Raw genomic sequence first — 21,464 nt, forward strand, 5'->3', positions numbered from 1 at the left:
ATGAAGAGAGATTAAGGGGCCACTCAACACAGTCCAGATTTCCAAGTTGAAAGCACTGAAAATCACAAAATTATTCAAGCAGAACTTAATTTGTCTAAAATGCACTCAGAGCTGCTATTAGCTTCAAGGTTAAAAGGCCGGAACCTCCTCAAAAAAGGCACTAAAATATGTTTTTTTTCCATGTTAGGCAGCAAGAATGTCAACATCTATTCTATTTAAAAGATAATATAGTGTACTGTAATGATGTAAATTCTTTATTTGATTAACTAGGACAGCATCAAAATCCTATAGAATAAAGATTGTTTATACATTCCTCTGTTAGAAAGATATCCTCCTTCACAATAGAAACAAGTAATCATCAATTCCTCTTGCTTACGCAGCACAAATGGAAACATAACAATAGAAATTTTAACTGATGATACAGTATGAAAAGTATTCTTGGCACATATGTGAAGACCTAAAGGTGATAGCCATATTATTAGGAATTAGGACTGCAGCTCAGGTAACTAAGCACTGTTGTTTCTTATGCAAGTGGGAGAATAGACAGGAGAAACCTATTCAAACTAGGTTTGAAAAGACTGACTGAATAAAGAGGCACTGTACCAAAGGTCAGAAAAATGTTATTTGTCAACCTCTTGTGAAACCAAAGAATGTGTATGTATTTTCTACCAATTACATAAAACTTGGTTTGATAAAGAATTTTGCCAAAGCAATGCATTGTAATGGCCAAGACAAAAAATCAAAGAAGGAATATTTGTTGGACCACTAATAAGGATTCGGACTTTGAGAGGAATCTGAATGAATCTGAGAAAGCAGCATGTACATCATTTCAAAATATTGTTAAATTACTCCTATGCAAAAAGACAGAACAACATAGAATTCATGCTGCAATTCAGGCACTTCAAGGAAAGGGTGATAAAACAAATGTTAATAACTATGGAGAAATATCCCTCTTACTGGCGACTTGAATAAATGTTACCTGTAGTTTTATTAACCAGAATGGAGGGGCTAAGCCAATAATGAACTGGGAGAATATCAAGGAGGCTTTAGAAAAGCAGGTCATGTGGAGAACAGATTCTTAATCCATAATTAATCATCAGGGATTTTTGTATATTTGAAAGTATCTTATGGATTAAAAATGTGCATGTGGAACAGCAGTTCTCTCAAGTACACACAGTTTAACTACATAGATTCTGCTGCAGGCAGTAAAATATAAATTAAGTAAATTGCAATATATACGTTATTTTTAACAAACTTCAGCTACATATTCCATTTCAGCTACACTATTCTTGAACAAAAAATGCTGTTCCATATGTGCCTTTTTAATTCATAAAATAGTTTTAAATTTATGTCCATCACACATCTCCATTATTTTACTTTTATTTAAAACTATTATAATCGAATTCATGTTGCAGTGAAAGTGTCCATAAGAGAAGAAATGTCATTACAAAACACTAAACCATTTTCTTCAGAAAAATAGTCTTTAAATTCAAAATGATTATTACAATAAGTACATTTCTTTGTATTCTTTTGAAGATTTCATACTTTTAGCCGGGAAACAAGCAATTCAGACTGTTTTTTGGATAACTTTAAATCTCGCATGAGATCGTTAAGATTTTCTTGAATCAGTAAATGAGACTCAGATGAACTGCTTTGTTAAAAAGTTGTATCAAAGTTAAATCTGTTTCTTTTTCTTCCTTACTTCCATCAGACTCTGAGCTCTCTTCACCTAATGTCACATGTTCCGGAGGCTTTGGTATGGGCAATTCTTCGCAGAGTGGAACTGGTCTCATTGCAGATTGCAAGTTAGAGTACACCATTGTATGTTTTGATTTTGATGTAATCCCTTTAATGTTTGTTAAGCAGAAATAACAGTCACAAGAGTGATCTTTGGGTTCCCTCCAAATCATAGGGATAGCAAGTGGAATGTGGTGTGTGCCATTTTTCCATGCAGTGAGAAGCCTAGAACACAATTAACAACAGATATGTGGGGCCCAGGTCCTTGTTTGGTCCCTGACTTTACACCCAATATAAAGTTCATAACACTTTTTTACTAATGGAGTAAGGTTTCGCCTTTTGCCAAGTTGTGAGCGGACGTTGTCAGATTTGCCAAGTACAGTATCCAGGGAAGCATTTGAGGTGATTGCTGGATTCCCACCTGTAGGCTTGATGATAATGTGGCGTGGCAGAACTAGGGAACTGAGAACAATCCCATTACAAGAAAGGAAGCGCTCTGCTGAAGAACCAGAAGAAATCGCACAAACATGGCAGGAGTGGTGGGACCAAGCCACAAAGGGTAGGTGGACCTATCACCTTATTGGGGACATCAGTGGGTGGTGTCCCCAATACTCAGGACCCATGGGAGACTGAGTTTTGGGTTAACACAATTCCTGGTGGGTCATGGGGGATTCAGGTTTTATTTGTATAGATTTGGGCTTGACCGATCTGAAAATTGCCCAGAGTGTGAGGTGGAAGAGACCCACCCCAACATGTATTCTTTCTGTGCCTGCGATTTGCCATAGAGAGTAGAGATGCTTGGCAACCTGAGATGTGAGCACATGTTTTGTCCTGAAAATACCCTACGAATCCTATTACTGGGTGAGGCATAGTGGAAGACTGTGGAAAGATTCATCAAGATGGTCATGAGGAAGTTGCATTTATATGAGGAGTCCCACAGAGAAAAATGGAGCCAGAGGGCACGGGGACAGACAGGTTGTCGACTGAGTGCCTTGGGGGCACCCGTACGTGTGGGGGGGGTCACCTGGGTATGATGAGGCTGGGGACACTCTGCTCGTGCATCTAATGGTGGCCACTGGTAAGTGGTGTGACTATTTTGAGATTTCAGACTTGATTGCTGTGTGGGTGTGTATCGCTTGCATGTTGTGGATGTTAGAAGCTTTGTCTGTTTTCTGCATGGTTCTTGTACAATATTTGACATGCTGTATGTGTTGTGTGTGACATCCTGTTAGTTTGTTAAACTGTGTGTGCGGGCGATTCCCCTTCTTCTGATGAAATTCTTTTATAAGCAGTATCAGGAAGGAGGGAAACCAGGGGTGGAGGTTTAGTCGGTAGTGTGCAAGTATACATACGCCCTTGGTTATAACTGGCGGAACTTATTAGCAAGCCCGACACTGCTTATGCACCCATAAATGGGGTTCCTCCACCTCTTTGGGACTCCTCCTTTGCCTTTGGGACTTGAGTGTCACTTCACTACATACATAACAAAAATTGTTAGGATGAATTAAACAAACTCTAGGCATTTTCTAAGTAATAACTAATTAAAAATAAAGTTGTAAATATGAAATACACAATAATTCAGACACACAAAGCACTCACAATGACATGTTTACTGGTTCACTACTATCTCACAACTGACATCATTCTGATGAATGTGTGCTACACTAAACCACGTTTGTACATCTATCTCTATACACATCTGAACCTGCACAACAGTTGCAATGCTACCCTTTGAGTTGGCTCATTTGGTTCCATCATATTTACAATCCTCTAGGAGCTTTTACTTGACAATGGATGAAAAAATTTTTTAAATTATTTAAAAAATTGTAGGCGATGCGAGAAAATTCTGAATACATATTTGAAAACAGGATAAAAAACTGCATTAGGTACACCTCTTGGTACTTGTGAGAAAAATTCATGTTACTAGTGTTATTTTCTTCACTTGACTGATAAAAGAGGGTAATGTATTTAAAACTGTTACTCTGAAAACAGCAGCAAAGACTGAATATGAGGCACCAAACTTGCCATATTAGAAAAGTTACATAAACAAAGTAACTGGAAAACTTGTTCAATATGCTACTGAAAAAGAACCAGTTCTCTATAAAGATACAACTGATCCTAAATGTCAGATTTAGTACTACTAGTGAGGTGCAGGTAACTCTAATGTTGGAATCTGAGGGCATCAGTAAGTAAAAAAACCACAGGCATAAGTAAGAGCCACTTGGTTGAAAGCTGCTATGACACTACACTGGGGAACCTGAAAGAGTACACTCTTTAACTGCCTCACAATAAAAAAAAAACCCAACCCAGTGCTACATCATAATCCAGGGAGCCCATAGACAGTTGTTTCAATTGGGCCCCTTGGAGGAAGGACACTTGATGTTACTATTACGCCCCTAGAAAGAAGGGACATAAATGTAGTTCTTCTGGTGATGAATAGATTTTAAGAAAAATGGGGGTAAACAGCTGTGTGGTATTTACAGTTTGGTCATGTCAGTTTTACAGCTGCTTATGAGGAACTTGATTATCTCACAGAAGTTATTACTTTATGAATAAAAAGGAAAGTTGTAGTGTTACATGTGGAAAGCATACTAGACCCTAATGTCTAGTTATAATTAATTCAGCCTTATTATAGATTAGACTCATGCCACATTGTACTTATTTGCAAGCTTGAATTACATTCAAATCTGCCACAGTGGAACTTGAATCGGAGAACACAACACCTATCAGAGACTTTGTGAAACTGAATTATCAGTACATAAAATTTTCTTAATTGTAATTATGACTCTTAACAAAATGTTAGTCAGCCTTCTACCTACCCAGTGTGTAGGCTGCTGCTGCTTCTGCATACAAAATATTTGGAACTACAAACAAGTAGTACTTACACTAATAACAGGCTGACTGATTCTACAACAGCTATTTGGATTTTAAACTCGGTCCTCTGGTATTGTGGGAATGAGTGGGGGAAGTGATTCTATCTTTGCAGAGCTGAATAGCTTGGTTCAGTGTGGTTCTAATAAGTGTTATTGGAAATATCGCTTACTTCTTTGTTCCTGTAACTCTCATTCAAAATGGCTGCTGTCATAGAAAATCCAGCCAACTGTGAAGTGCTTGCCTTCATCAGTTTCCCTCACACAAAAACTTGTCAACTGCTGAAATTCATCATGAACTTTGTGTAGTGTATGGAGGGAATATCACAATTGACAGAGGGAATATCTTAAGTCAATGATGCTGTTCTTTTCGTGAAGGTCAATCAAACACTCACGACAATGAAAGAAGTGGTCAACCCTCAATTGTCACAGATGAACTTGTTACAAGCGTCAATGTAACAATTCAAGAAAATCGTTGACTCACAATAACAGCATTACTCTGAATTTTTTCCTATGTATCAAACAGTGATGTATGAAATCATAACACTGAAACCTATGTTTCAGCATTATATATATATATATATGTATATAGATAGATAGATAATAGTGGAGATTTGCCAGTTGAACTTTAATGAATTGAATCAATGAACTGTGAGCCTCTATCACTGTGTGAACTGGATTTTCTGTTTAATAATAATGAGCTTCCCATGGGGGCTGCATGTCAGACTAGAGTGATGAGGTGATGCGAGCACCTTATGCGAGGCTAGACAAATCATCTCCATCAACAAAAAACAAACGAGGTGCCTCTGGGGGCACTGTTTTAGGAGGTGCAATGAGGTACTTTTATAATATCTCTACAAACAATTGTTTGATTTTCAAAATTCAAACAGGGTATTTGTTAGTGGGCTGAAGGCTAATTTTTATATGAATCAGGTACATTCTCGATCTAACAGATCACAGTTATTTGGAAATGTTGTTACATCTTCACAACCAATCTTACAGTTTTCAAAATTAAAACGGGGTATTTGCTAGCATAATACAAAATCAACGGAACCAAACCACAACAAAAATTAACTGATATACTCAGAAATGGACCTTATTTACAAGACTGCCCAAAAAGCAGTGCAATGTATTTAGGATGTATATATGTGTGTATGTTTGTTCCATTGTAGTGGCTCAACCGCTGAACCAATTAAGATGTATGGTCCCGTGTTGCAATCCTTAAGTTACCAGAAGTGTCATATACTACATAAAAATATATACACAAATATTAAAATAACAAATTAAAAAAATTTATGCTATGTACAATTAATATATACAAAACTGTCACCTGCACGCTCTTTAATTATCCTACATTAAAGAGCAATGTTTGTCAGTAGTGTTTTTTAATTTTTATCTCTTGTTTATCCATAGAATAGCACATCCACCCACTCCTGATGTCATCTATATAATATAATGCTATGGATCTTGTTTGGTATTGTCAGGATTGGGAAAATTTATTATCGTTGTTCAAAGTTTTTTACCTTTCTTCACCCCCTTTCAAGGTAGAATTTCAAAAATCTAACAATTGGATTATTCACACTAAGATTGCATTTCACTAAAAATCAGGTTGATTTCTTCATTTATTACAGAGAAATTCAGAAAATAGCAGGGTTTGAAAAAAAATTCAAAAATCCATTTTAACCCCCGAAATTCAGAATTTCAAAAAATTTGATGGCACCCTAGCAACCCAAATGAGATATGCAGCAGTCACAAATTATTTATTATTTAAATGTTTTAATAAATAATTTTTCATTTTTAGATAACATTTCCGAACAACCATGATCTGTTAGACTGAGAGTGTACCTGAAGGAGGAAAAAGTTAGCCTTCAATCTACTAACAAATACTTCGTTTGAATTTTGAAAATCGGACCATTGTTTGTAGAGATATTATAAGAGCACCCCCATTGCACCTCTCAAAACAGTGTACCAGGGACACCCTGTTCGTTACCAGTTGATGGTGATGATTGGGCTAGCCTCCCACAAGATCCTTGCATACCTCATCACTCTAGTCTCACATGCAGTCCCCATGAGAAGCCCATAATTGTTAAACAGAAATTTTTTTAAATTTATTTAATATTATTTTATTCAATGTAAATTTAATTCTATTATTTTTGTAATGCTATTCATTCAATTGATTCAAATTATTCAGTTCAAACCCAGCTCACACAGTGATAGACACTCACAGTTCACAGATCATTAATTCAAATCATTACATTAAAGTTTGTGCTTCAATCGGCAAATCTCAATTACTACATACATTTTTTTTTTCAAGATTAAATATACCTAAAAACCTTTTCACTCGGTAAGCCAAGAAGCATGGGTAAAAATTTTGTTGCAATTGATAAAGTAGTTTTTTTTGTTTATCCTGAACAAACAAAAACCCTCTTCCTCTTTATATAATAGATTTGAACTGTCTGGGATACAATTTACAAAACAAAAAAGAACTAGAAAAGTTTCAATTAACAAAAGCTCTACAAAAACAGAATCATACGTGATTAAACCTAAAGGAAATTATAATGAACAAAATATCAAACAAAACATAAATTGAACAAATCAAATCCTTGCCCTTACAATAAAATACAAATTAGAAAAGCTAGCATTTTTAACATCCTAATAAGTTATGAGCAGAAAAATTAATTTTCAATTAGATTCTGTAAATAAATTAGTAGATTAGCAGCATGGAGCATACACAGAAGCCAGACTACAACCTATAATTTGTCACAAGCATAATTAACTTCTGGTAAAGCAGCAGTTGATAAATGAAGAAACCTATCAAATGAAGTTAAGAAGCATAATTAATTTGTTCATGATTGGTTGTGTACATTGGTAAACAATTCTGAACCAGAAAAAGCAGCTGCACCTACAGGATACTCCTTGTTTCAGCTTATCTTCATTCCCACAGTCTTGTGCTTAGATGTAGAGAACACTTTTCATATTTGAAAATTTTACAGCTATTACAATTTTTCCTAATTACAGTTTCCTTTCATAGCGATTATAAATGTTGATTCTATTTATACACTACTTTTATTGAAAAAAAAACCAAAACATTAAGATAAAAAGCAACACCACATGTGAATATGTATCTATTTTCAATAAGCAAACTACATTATTATAAGATGAACAAGCTATTTATTTATTTATTTTTTTTTATATAATAAATTACTATGAGAAAGCAAATATTTATGTTTCATACAGGCATTACAATGTAGATAAATAGTTTTGGTAATATCACGAAGAATATGATTTATTATCAAACAAAATTACATATTACATCTTATCAAATTAATAAAATTTTTATTTAATATTTATTAATTGGCATAAATCTTGTTTTGTTTCCCATGTTAGTTAAAACCTGAATTAAATCAATGCTTTTCAGAGTATGCATGGCGACATGTTAATTTTTTTTTTTCATCATCATATAAATTTGTAGTTAATAGTTTTCAGATGATAGACATGAATTATTTATAATAGTATGATGAAAACTACAGAAATATGTTGGGATTAAAACACACAAGTCTGGCTGGCAGTCTCTCGGTTCATTTTGTCTAAATCTAACCGATAAACATTTTTTTAATTTTATACTTTAATATTTCATTTGAAAACTTGAATTGGGTTGAAATAATATAAATTGATAACAGGTCTCCCATCGATGACATTATCGATGTCAGCTATATATACATGAGAACACTGATTAGTTAGGTATTCCTAGAAAGTTACTTTTCATAAACTATGAATGAGAGAAAAAAAACTCAAGTCATAATAATATTAATAGTGTAGTTATATAAGTCAAACGAATTTATGCAATTATATTAATCATCTACTGTAGCAAACTTAGCTCTAGCAATCATTCACATCTACTCAACAGACAGTGAAGTAAGTAGTTAAAAAATATATCCAGAAGTCTAACCTGCTAGCATTATACTTTTTTACTAAATAATTAAAAAAATATATTCATAAAAACCACCCAATCAGGTTTACAGCAAAAAAAAAAAAACTTTTAACACATTAATGAACATTTTATAAAATATCTAACTGAAATTTAAAAACATAAACACATGATAAAAAATTAAGTCTTACTAGACCAAATAAATTACCTTATTCACAGCAAATTTTTAATAATATAAACGAGCGACAGATTTTTTCACAGTAGAGCAAACTTTAATTAATCAAAAAATCCTGGGACAAACCAGATACTGTATAAAAAATGTATACAATTATATATGAAAAAAATTTAATCCACTGCTAAAATGATTAATAATAATTTAGATTCACTTAAAAATACAATGAAATTTGTTCATAAAAAGTAAATTCAATAACATAATAATGGAGTTTATCAAACATTTATACCAATGAAAAATGACAGGTTCACATGACCAGAAAATTAAATATTAAAAAATTCATACTTTCGTATATTCACAATTCATTAATAATGAACCTAAATATACGATTAAAAAAGGAACATTAAGAATTTTCTGACGTAGTTCAACTTGAACGTAAAAATCATACGAGAAAAAATTTATGTTTCCTTAAAATGAATTTATTTTACACAAACAAAACAAATTGTTGGACCTATAAATAACTTTGTACCTACGCACAAGTCGTTACGTGTGCGTCAAGTGGAGGTACAATGATTACATTTATTTCAAGCAATAAATCTTTAACACCTTTGATGAAGATATAACATTTAAGTTTAAGTAAGTTGCGGTCATTTACATACATAATACTAATGAACAAATACATCTCTATCTATAGCTTTAAATCAGTATATCAAAAAACCCCTTGAGAATGATCGTCCATAAATTATGACATAATGCTAGATAGAAAAGTAAAACGCAAATGCTCATTAATTAAATTTTATATAAGCAAGAATAAACAAGTATCTTAAAATAATAGCTACCAAAACATATTAACTATTAAATTCAATAACGAGCTATTAAATAAAACTACCAAACGAAAATATGGTTTCCAATGCAAGTGACAATTCAGCCGTTCTTACTGAAGTCTTTGTTGACAAAATTCGTAACAAAATGAAAATGTCACCTTAAATTAAAACTTTCCGGAAAATATTTAACGTAAGACAACGATTTTAAAAACAAATAATCCTTACTTACACAAGTCAAAAAATTAAAACTAGTGTCTCGTTGAAAATCAACATCCAGTTCGAGACAATAATAATAATAGCAGTGTTGTGCCCTAAATATGACGTGCAGCAACACAGCTGATACAGGAACCGGCGCAATCTGTTGTGTTTTCTTGAAGTTCATTTCTCATTGGTTTATATGAAAATTCCTACGAGATACTGCAATGGTGGGAGAGTAAATAATCGGCGCATGCGTGAAGTATGAAGGTTTCAACTTGGGCATAAGGCAGATAGGTGAGAGGTGTTTCTTATTTATTTTTTGTATTTAATTTTTGTACAACTTTGTTATAGGATTTTAGAATATAATAAATAGTTATTAATCATTATTATCAATATATCAATAGTTATTTTTTCACACTTTTGAACTCGATTGTTTAAAAAAAACAATCTATTCTTCAGTACTGCACCACCCGCTTCATGTAAAATGGCAACGCTGGACTTTACCATTCTTCCCTTTTTCCCCGAAGGTGCAGGCAGCTGGATGAATCTTTTCTTTTTTAATCCAAACGTGCTTGTTTAACTAAGTGCTTTGTCACAAGTATCACGTTTTACAGTTTTGTCAGTAGATCTGCTACTAAATTAAAAGTATATGTATTTCTTTCAGTTTTTGATTGTGACATCGAAACCAAAGCTATCAATAGAAATGTTCAAAATAGTGAATAGTACCGCTTACATTAATGGAAGTTTTTGAATTGAAAATTTTGACTTTATCTAAACTTATTCGTATTATTCAAACTGTTTCTACATTAAGAATCTTTATTGATTTCTATCTCACGTGGTCGTTGCGTTCTAGGTGCACGAACCATGGTGTTAGAGGTTTTTCGTGGCGTACGATGATAACGTACGTTAAAACAATTAGAAACTGAAGAGAACGTCATTCATGTATTGAAAAATCATGGAAAATCTGAAGTAATATCAGTCAATGGAACAAATTGTCATCGTTCAGCGGTGTTTGCTGTTACACATGCTAAAATTTCAGTCCGCTAAACTGGGAAACACTTTTTGTTGGTAACATTGTTTTGTTTTGAAAATCTTTGTGGAAAGTGGTTATTATATTTAGTAAATAGTGAATGTTTTGAAGATGAAAACCTAATGTTATGGAAACAATATTTAACGAAGAGATTTTACTATATTGTATTCATTCTAATTCCCGAATTTACAGTAATAAAATGATAAAAACAGACTACAATATCTTGCCGCTTTGAATTCATGACGTCATTAGCGACTGCCATCTTGTTTTCAAAAGTGTACTCGGCCTAGTGTCTGGTTGGTTACCGTGTAAAGTGACGATCGGCGCGATGCCGTTAACGCGTTGAAGAGGTACTATTTTTTTCTTGGTGATGTATTATACCTACTGAAAATTGTAAGTTGTGTTGTAAAAAGGGGTACGACTGAGTATTTTAACTTGCTTGACAGTTATTTTTTAGAATAATTTTCTGAATGTCTATTAAAAAAAAGTTATGCAATTCCAGAATGTTGAGAGCTTGGGTTGTATAAAATAGTGGAGGGGGAATTTAGGATACTGTGTTTTGTTTCTCTACACATGGGACGTCTTTATTTCGTGATTTTGCCGAGAACATCTGTTATATTTATTTAACTTTTATTACTTAGCATGGTATGGATTCTTGTTATTCATAAATATGTATTACACAGCGTATGATGTGACTAGTAAAGCCTTAGATTTCGTTAATTTGTTGCACTGATTATCCTATGTACTATGCTGTATGCGTTAGATTAACCTAGACATTTTTGAATGTTTTTATAGCATTAGCTTCACGCGCTCTGTCAATTACTTTACCTATAAAACTATATTGAAATGCTTTAATGTTATGATGCATTCCTAATGTTCGTAGAGCCTGTTTAGATGATTTTGCAGTGGTTTTATTTAAACAGTTTGTCCTTGTATCGATACCATAAACTTACGCATATTCAATACACTTTTTAATTTTATGTAATAGTAATTAAAAAAATAAACTGTTGATAATTAAAATCGTATTTAGTTTTTTAATTAGATTCTGTATTCTTATTGCTAAAATTTGTTTATTATTTCAAATAGTATTGACCTGAATTTTTTTCTAGCGTTTTTTATTACTTTTTTTTAATAAAAGCGTTTGTCATTTTGTTTTACACTGATTATTTTATTTTGTTTGGTTTTTTATATATTGAACATAATACCTTAATAAATTTTGAATTTTTCTTTAAAATAAATAGACTTTGTATTCACATCCTTTGATATCTGTATTCACATCCTTTGAAGTGTATCTGTAAAGACTTTTGAACAGTCAGTTACTCCTGATTGAGTAATATTGATGTAAGCCTCTCATCAAAGTATAATAAAGTGCCATATTAATTTTATTGTCCAAACTTAGTTTCAATGATTTTATCCTGAAAGGACCAATTAGAGATCTACATTTTTTTTAATGTTAGTGGTTTTTTTCTCTTTGTTAAGAACAATGTGAAGCTGTCATTGGTATTCTAACAATGTAATGGCTTACAGTTTGTGTACTCTTTACTTGAACAATATTTTTTAACAACTCTCTTACATGTTTCTAACCTTTATTTAATATGTTTGTGATCAGTATTTTAGAAAGTTTCAGAGGTTGATAGTTTTAACAATTAATGATGCCATATAATATTTTTATATTTATTGATTTTCAGAGATTCGATGAAATATGTGTAATTTTTTACTATCTGTTTTTGCTGCAGTCTTATAATTGAATGTTTAAAAATGCAAAATTTTTGTTTTAAAATTACACATCTGCTTGGGTTACATACTTAAAGTTCATGTTAGGTTATGTTTGGTTAGTGTTTATATATATATATATACCCTTCTATAATTTTTTTATACAAGGTTGGGAATTTGCATATATGTACAAAGTTTAATTGAAACTGTTTTAGATTATAATTTTTTTTTAAAATTAATATAAGTTTGGGTTTTTTTTTTGTTTCATTTATTATAAATTGGTTAATATTAAAAAAAAATTATATCTGTTTATTTTTTGGTTGAAACTTTTTAAGTTCTCTAAAGGTTTTGTATATTTACTTACCAAATTAATCTCATAAAGAAACATAGTTTAAAAATAAAAATAAAAACAGTTAGTATTTTGTCAATTGCCCAAACTTATTTTAATTGAATATTCATTTTATTATATTACATTTATGGATGTGGAATTGCATTCTGTTCTCATTGAAGAATTCAGAAATGCCGTGCTTTGATATTTATTGTTTAACCAGTAGTTTTAAGTTATGAAGTAATGCAGTAATGTTAATAGTGTGTCACTTGATATGACCATATTAACATATATTTTCTTGATCATATTAATATTTTTCTTGTACCACTGAGGTATAGGACCCTTATAACTGTTTATTCTTCTTTACTATTTAAAGTTAATTGCCAAGGTGATGACAATAATTTTATTAGGTTTTAAACATTTTTTATTATATATATATATATATATATATATATAAACATGGATCAGTCACCAGGTGTTTGTATATTACTTTTATATTAATTAAATTAAGTCATACTATCTTGTGTAAGTGTCGTTAATTAATCTGTAAAATACTTAAATGATTAGAAATATTCAGTTTTTAATCATTTGCTTTTTTTTTAAATTGACAAGCATACCTTTGGCGCTAACCGTACAGATATGAACTCCCAGAGCTAAAAACATTTTAATAAAATATCTAAAATTATTTAATGAAAGAACTGTCATGTAGTTATTAATTTATTTTGTAAATTATTTTAATTTCCTTTTTTATGAAGGTGCTAGTAGTTTTGGTCTTGTAAATTTGCCTTTTTGTTTTTTAGCATTAAGATTTGTTAATTTTTAAATTTTATTATCTTGATTGAGATAAATCAACTAATAATACTGATGTTCTCTTTAATTACATATTTTAGTTTGCTAACATTTCATTTTTAGTAATAGAGTATTTCATTTTTACTTAACTGTATTTGCTGTTTTGCCTTTTTCCAAACCTTTTTTTTTTTTTTTACTTGTTTTACACATTATTTAGCGTACTGAAATTTTCTAAATAGTTTTTATTCTTGGTGATTTGAGTTCCTTAATTTAAACCTAACTAAAAAGAAAAAAGTAAAACAAGAATGAAAACATTCTTTAAAAACCATAAATAATTACAAATTTGGAATTTGTTTGTTCTATTACATAAATTTTTGTATAAAAAAAGAAAAATCATTTAAAAACTCAAATAATAACAAGCAAATAATTTTATAATGTGACATTTTTGGGATATGTAGTCTAGGCTTATTTATTTTCAAGATTTTTAGGTTTTACATAACTGTTTCATCATAATTTTGCATGACAATGCTATGTTAATAATACAAATATTAGCTGCGAAACAAGATTGAGGAACTATCATTATTTAGTATTGAAATCATTGGTGGGTCATTCCATTTCAAATCAACAAGCCTCATAACTTGACTCTCACAGATTTCAACAAAATTCACAGGATTGATCATATTTATAAAGTTATTCAAAAAAAAATTTTTTCAAATTTTTTGTGTAGGACCCTGTAAAAAAGTGAAAAGGTCGCAAAAAGCAAGGTTCAAGTGATTAGAAAAAATTCATTTTTTCAGCTCCTATAAGAGAGTTCAATTTGGTGTCATTTTAAAGCTCTTGGAATGGGGTTTCATGTGATATATCACTTGGCGAGATTTTATGACATTAATAGTTCAAGGTAACCAAAACATTTATTTGACCTTGAATTTGTCCTCAAGTGTATTTATTTTAAATTTGAAATGGTGAAGTAAAATAATGAACTTGTATATACTCACCACTTAACTGCAATTCATATAGCTTCCAAAGATATTTACATAAGAATTACACAGTGTACACTTCTTTTGACAACTTCTGGTTAGCATTGTCCACTTCTTGCTTTGAGAGGTATAAACTGTTCCTGGTATCTACTTTTGAAATAACATCATGTCTATGTACATTAAGAACATTCTCAAAGTCTGGGTAGTGGAGTGAAGGTGAAGGTCCGTGTGCATGTAAGAACTTCATCTTCACTGTTTGATTTTCCTCATTAGAACACACCACCAAACTGCAGTATCCATCATATCTGCAGATCAAGAATTTGATCCTCGATATTTGTTGTGCTTGCTACTGTTTAGTTGTTAGAAAATTAAAACACTCGCGTGCACCTGATTCTTGTTCAGTGGAACAAAAGAGTGGAGTTTCTGAGTACCTTGTATAGTTCTTGCTGTCATTGTCCTATTCTTCAAAGCCTCTTCTCCTTTATGCTGTTCTCTTCTCTTGTCCTTTATAACTGTTTTGTAATGGAAATTTATCGACTCAATGTGTCCATTTACCCAGTCATACAACTGTTGTGGGGTCGATGTGGTCATTTGAAGATTTGCTCAAGCTTAAAGTTAGTCTTTTAACAGTCCCTCCCACACTATCGCATGTACTTTTTCCATGAGGTGTGAAAAAGAATGAGTTTGTTTGTTTGTGCAAAAAGAGGCAGCACCATCACTGTAATAATAGATCGATCGGCTTTGTTTTGTGGTAAAATGAGACTGCTTGAAAGGTACAACTATTGTGTCATGTGCGAGACAGTCAGAAATTATGACAAGAGATGTATGCATCAATGTTTTTGTGGAGTATAAATGAATAGTTTCCAGCAAAGTTGCAGATTACAATATATTCACCTTATTTCAAAGATTGCTTAAGATGGGTGAGGTAACTGGACTGTTTTTCAAAAGTTTCGGAAGTTTTTCAAAAAGTGTACTGATGAATTTTTCAGTAGGTTTGACTGTCTTGAGAGATGTTCTTTTTTCAATTTGTATCCACTGTTTTTAGTTGATGTTTTCAGTGCAGTTGAGCTCAATCCTTCCTGTGACTTCTTCAAACCCAGGACAGTTTTTACAATTTCCAAAGTAGCAAGCATCAGTTGGATTAGCAAACACTTCATACCTCATAATATCTTGTAAGACTTAATTGGTCTATCACCTTCTATCAGTTCTTTCAGTCTACAATGCGTAACTGTAAGTTTTGCATTTTGGTGTGTACTACACAAACACTGGGGGTCCCACCTGCACCTGCAAGAACACAGAACTTTGAAAATCCTATTTTCAGCAATGGATACCAATGTTTAAACAATGCAAAAGCTTCATGGAGATTACACAGAATTAATCTTTTTTGAACATGTAGGGCCAAACATTAACTGTATTTCAGTAGGCTTTCCATGTAGTTATGTGATTAACAGGAAACCACATCACACTTTTATTTCCTTTGTAAGCCTTTACAGTTAAAAACAATTAACATACATCTTTTTTAAAATAATTATTTTATTTTTGTTTCAGGTTATGTAAACTTAGGAAAAATGAATCAAATAAGTGAATCAATGATACCAAACTTAACATCTACTCCTACAGCTAGTAGTTGCACAACTAAACCAATCAGTGGTATTGTAAAAATACCATTACCTTCTGGTAGTACTGTTATTGCTAGTCCAATTTCAGCCAGTGCATCTAGCAATATCAATAGTAATAATAATAGTGTTTTAAATGCTAATTGTTCTACAGTTACTTCAAATTATGATAATATAAGTAATAGTACTAATAACAGTAATAATAGTGTGCCAACAATTTGTTCAACTGTTACTAATGTGACACCTGTAACAGTTAGTATGACTGTTTCAAATCTGGGTAGTGCTATTGGTACTACAGTTGTAACAACAGCACACAGTTCATCAACTTCATCTTCAACAATAACTGTTGCAACTCAGTCAGGCTCTACCACACAAACACCACCTTCTACTGTTACCAGAATGGTACCACTCATTTATTTGCAACCACCTGTATCTGTCAAAACACCAAATAATTCAGCTAACAGTAATAACAACAATAGTAGTAGTAATAATAATAATAGTAACAATAATACTAGTAATATTCCAACAACTGTCTCAACTACAAGTATTACAACGTCAGGAGCTGTCCAGTTTACCATGTCACAGGTAATATTAAAGTTTTTATTTGTATGTATATTTTTTTACTTTCTGTTTTCATGAGAAAAGGAATCGAATTAACTTAGATATTTTCTTTTGTAATCTATGCATCTTTAGAAGTCATAAATCCATTTCTACGAATCTTTTTAAACATGAACGTATTAGGTAATATTTACCTTATTAGATGTATTTATTTTTTAAATACTTACTTGATTACGTTGGTAAATTATGTCTGTAAAATAATATGTAACAACCGATTGATTTATTGCATAAGCTTCTGTTAGTTTAAGTAGCTTTGTTGACAAAGCTTCTTATTTTAGTGATCCCCTAAGTAAACAGCATTAGATGGTGGTACAAGCAGTTTAAGGAACCTGGCAATGTGGAAGTGAAAAAGTCCCCCAGATGGCCTAAAACAAGTGACGAAGCAGTTGAATGCATATACCAAAGTTGTTGCATGTTTTCCCTCAAGTTGACCAAATTCAACAAGAAAGTAACAACGTTGCTGTAATGTTTCAACAAGATTGTGCATCCTCACATTTTAGGATAAGCATTTCACATGCTCTCAATGAAAGATCTCTTAAACGTTGAATTGGCAGGGCCGATCCTGTGCTTTGGCCTCTGAGAAAACCAGATTTGACATCCCTAGAGTTTTTTCTATGGGGATACATTAAAAACATTGTTTACAGTTAAAAAAATCAGAGGTGTTCAACATTTAAGACAACAAATCACCACTGCTATTACTGTAGTTATGCCTGTGATGATCCAGCGGACCTGGGCAGAAGTCTTATTATTGGCTGGATGTTTGCAGAGTAACCTGTGGAACTCATATTGAAACATTTAAGGTATATAAAAAAACTTTTTGAGTTGGTGAATTTTAAAAAAAAACACTTGTTTGATTATCTGTGGTAGTTTCTGAGATACAGTATTTTTAAATAGCTGCAACTTTTTTCGATGACCCTGTATGTGTTTAAAGGGGTTGAAAGTAAAGAGGACTTTCACACCTAACTATTTTAACTAATTTTATTTAGGAAGTTGAGCACTGAGTAGATCAAATTTAGAAACTTTGTTTCAATTTGAAGAGTTAGCCTTTGATAATCTTCCTAGTTATAATTTTGAATAGTTTGTATGAAATTTTACAGAGGGTAAAATTCCATTAATGGTATTACTTCATTGTTATAATTTCACTTTCACTAAAGTAAGATTTTATTTTATTTTGTTACAGATTATTGCTGGTAATCCACAACTAATACATACCAATAATAGTTCACAACAGAATCAGACTTTTGCCTATCTCGGTACATTAATCAAACAAAGTTTAAAAGGCAAAGAAGCAACAAGTCAAAAAGTTTTATTGACACCTATGGCAGTTCAAAATAAGGCATCACAAATGACTGGTGTAATTTTACCAACTAGTAATGACAACCACGGAGGCCATTCAAATAAACAAGCTATGGCAAGTCTGATACTTCAGCCCGGTCCTGGTACCAATGTACCTGGTAAAATGGGTTTAATATTACCAGGCAGTACTGCTACAAATCCTGCAACCGGTAAAACTAGTTTATTATTACCTGCACCACCAAATGCTACTAATCCGAAAAAAGCTTCATTAGCTAATATTATTGTACCAAGTCCAGTTAAAACGTCAAATGTTCCAAATATTATTAGACAATCCAGTTCATCAACTACTAATAGTGGTTCCAAAAATCCAGTCACTGGTTATCTTTTGCCATCTGGTAGTAATTCAGCAGCCGGTTTAATTATTCCAACACCAGCAGGAGTTACAAAAACCAGTGGAAATCAAGTTACTGGTCTTATTATACCTACTAGTACTCCTTCAACTGGTATTATATTACCATCAACAACATCAAACAGTTCCGGTCAATTAGCTAATTTAATATTCACAACAACACCTACTAGTTTACCACAGACAACTAACACACCAGTTGCTGGTTTGATTATGACTGGTGGTAATAATGCACCAAATCTTTTAGTTTCACCTTCGGTTGTTAATAGCTCAACTACTACTACCGTTAACATCACAACTGGTTCAATTACTTCTACTACTGCAACATCAAACACAAAAACTATGACTGGTGTTTTTCTACCGGTTTCAATGCAAGGACAAAATAAAAATACCTTAACCCATCACCTTACTATATCTAATGGCAAAATACATGCTACACCTGGTGATCCTTCAATCAGCGTTCCAGGTAATAGATTAATTTTTATTTGTTGTTAATATTCAATGTTTTTTTTGTTACAAAAACTAAAAACTACCTGAAATTTATTCAGGTGTAATTAGTGTCTTAATTGGAATTAATATATCAAAAGATGATATCACAAGAAATCAATGCTTTACTCAGATATGTGTATATATTTCTATGAAAAACACATTGCTACTCATACATAACAGTAAATTGAATTTAATAGTTAAAATTATAAGTTAGAATTTTTAAATCCATGACGTGCTCACTTAAAAAAGTAAAAACTGTTTTTGTTAATTTTTTTTTCAGTTTTAATTCAGTGGAAGCAAACATGTAAAATGAATTCAGTTTTTCTATAAAAAATTGTAGAAATCCTTATACCAATATTATGGGGTATTTTTTTAAAAATCCTGAAAGTTCTACAAATAAGCAGTTGTAATTTTAAAGTTATGTAATTATATAATTGGGAAATCTCTGCTAGCAATTATGCATTAGGTAATTCTTGGTTTTTCCATTGAAAATAGGCTGTGTTTATACAAAAAAAATGCTAAATGAGTTAAAATTCTGAGTTTTTTTAGGTTTTTCTTAAAAGCTTTAAGCTCTTTCTTCACATAAATAAAAAATACAATCGAAGTTTTGTAAAATTAAGACAAGTTGTGTACCTTTTCAATGTTAACCTTAGCCATTCAGTACTTCTATAAATTCTTCATTTTTTCCATCATCAGAGTTTCAGCTCCATACTGGTAAAAGTAGTTTCACATCCAATTTATCTATATGACTTTTGATCTCCTCAATTGTATTCATTAATTAAACATTCAGCTCTGGTTTATAAGAATTTTAGGACTTTAATCAGTCAGTACTTGCTCTTCCATGTTTTCATACATGATATTTCTCTGGGATCTTCTTTTTCCGAAGGTACTTTTAAATTTAATACTCCTGATCACAAACTCATATATTAGTATTGTGTTTACTTTTTGTCTCCATTCTTGTAATGGTTATTTTCTGTCCACCTTGAGCGGTTCTCTTTAGATTTGAAGTCCTGCAGAGTCAGACATTAATTTTCTTCCATGGTAATACGTTCTCAATAAAAGGGAATGATTTTATTCTTATGTTTTTTTTCTCTCCTTTTTAGTGTAGATAATTAACACTAGAGTTCAAAAGTCTTCCTATTTCAACACAGAAGTATACACTTTGTTTTGTACTAACGTATACTGTGTAGTATACACAGTATACACTTAGTCCTTTGAGGTTATGGTTTCGTTAGATTATATTCTTCTTTTTTTTAGGTTTGAAACCAGTTGGATCATTTTCTACATTACCACCATTACAGCCAATTACTAACAAAGATGGTATAAATAAAGTGATTGGAGTGACACCTACTAGTAAACCTAATTTTCTTAATTTAACACAGGATAATAATTTAACTGTCACTCCTGTTATTGAACAACAGGATCAACAATCTGTGATGGTAAGTGGTGCTTGTGATGCTTTTGGTAAGTGTTGGCACTCTTTTGAAATTGGATTATTTTTTTTTAATGCTGCGATGGAGATAAACAAGTTTGATATTTATTTTAAGGTCATTCATTGTATAGTCTTTTTCAGCTTTGAATGTTATTGTCATATACTCTGAAACTTCAGATTGCAGAAATGGTATTATAACAACTGTAAGCGCAGTTTAGCAACATTTTTAATGTTATCATTATTGGACATTTTCTTAATCTTGCCAATTATTCTATTTTCATATCCTTTAAGAGTACATTTTTTTTAACAAAATAAAACTTGACTAGATATTATTTATTTATGTTTACCTGTGAAAACAAATTTGATAATTACTTTCAATAAAAATCAATCCTGGTTTTAAATGTTCTGCAATGTTCTTTTACTTCATCCAAATTGCTTTCAGTTATATACTAATAGTTTTCGTATGTGATTATTTTCAATTATGAAAAATAAGACAATTTTTTTTCTTTTTGCTGATGTTTTTCATATCATAATGGTACTAAAATGTAGTAATCAAGTCAGTTCATATTTTATGTACTTTTGACATACCTTTCTAATCCAAAATTATTAACTGTTGAATGGAATCAGGAAGTAATGACAAATGCTATTTACTGAAGAGAATTACTTCATTGTAGTTGAAACATTTTTATGAAATTAGAAAAAAGCCTTTTTTAGATCTTGAAATGATAGTATTTTGATGAAAGACAAAATTTTCAACTGAACTAGAATAAGATACTACACGTATGTAAATCCAAAGACTTGAGCATCCTCTTAAAACTGCATAGTTATGGAAATCCTAGTGTATCTGAAAGATTGACATCTCTGAGATAAAAGGATGTGAAAAGATCAGTGAGTTGAAGCCATGATAAATAAACCTGTTTTTACAGATGAATTTAATTAATACTTGGTTATTTTTATTTCATTGGTTGGTTAGCTGTAACCAATAATGCTAATTTTTTGTTTTGTAGCTGCTATTTTCTGGTTAATGCTCTTAATAAATAT

The 21,464-nt window shown here is 31.6% G+C and overlaps 2 protein-coding genes across 7 annotated transcripts in view; one reads left to right on the top strand and one right to left on the bottom strand.

Moving 5' to 3' along the window:
* LOC142323972 (protein-L-isoaspartate O-methyltransferase domain-containing protein 1-like) overlaps positions 1–9,894 on the bottom strand; it is a 36,787-nt gene extending 26,893 nt beyond the window's left edge. Inside the window, exon 1 of one of the 2 annotated variants that reach the window (XM_075364420.1) lies at positions 9,761–9,894. The gene's annotated coding sequence lies outside the window, so the exon portion shown is untranslated. Of the gene's footprint in view, positions 1–9,596; positions 9,614–9,760 lie in introns of those variants that run through there. The other variant, XM_075364423.1, reaches the window with a different exon arrangement.
* Positions 9,895–10,004: 110 nt separating this feature from the next.
* Positions 10,005–21,464, top strand: part of l(3)mbt (lethal (3) malignant brain tumor) — a 56,848-nt gene continuing 45,388 nt past the window's right edge. For 2 of the 5 annotated variants that reach the window (XM_075364424.1, XM_075364428.1), the window contains exons 1-4: positions 11,060–11,152; positions 16,115–16,767; positions 17,981–18,968; positions 20,249–20,430. In XM_075364424.1, the coding sequence (XP_075220539.1) occupies positions 16,135–16,767; positions 17,981–18,968; positions 20,249–20,430 (1,803 nt within the window). In that variant the 5' untranslated portion in view covers positions 11,060–11,152; positions 16,115–16,134. Of the gene's footprint in view, positions 10,024–10,978; positions 11,153–11,187; positions 11,405–16,114; positions 16,768–17,980; positions 18,969–20,248; positions 20,431–21,464 lie in introns of those variants that run through there. The other 3 variants (XM_075364427.1, XM_075364426.1, XM_075364425.1) reach the window with 3 other exon arrangements.

Source organism: Lycorma delicatula, chromosome 4, assembly GCF_047948215.1.
Source record: "Lycorma delicatula isolate Av1 chromosome 4, ASM4794821v1, whole genome shotgun sequence".
Lineage (NCBI taxonomy): Eukaryota > Metazoa > Arthropoda > Insecta > Hemiptera > Fulgoridae > Lycorma > Lycorma delicatula.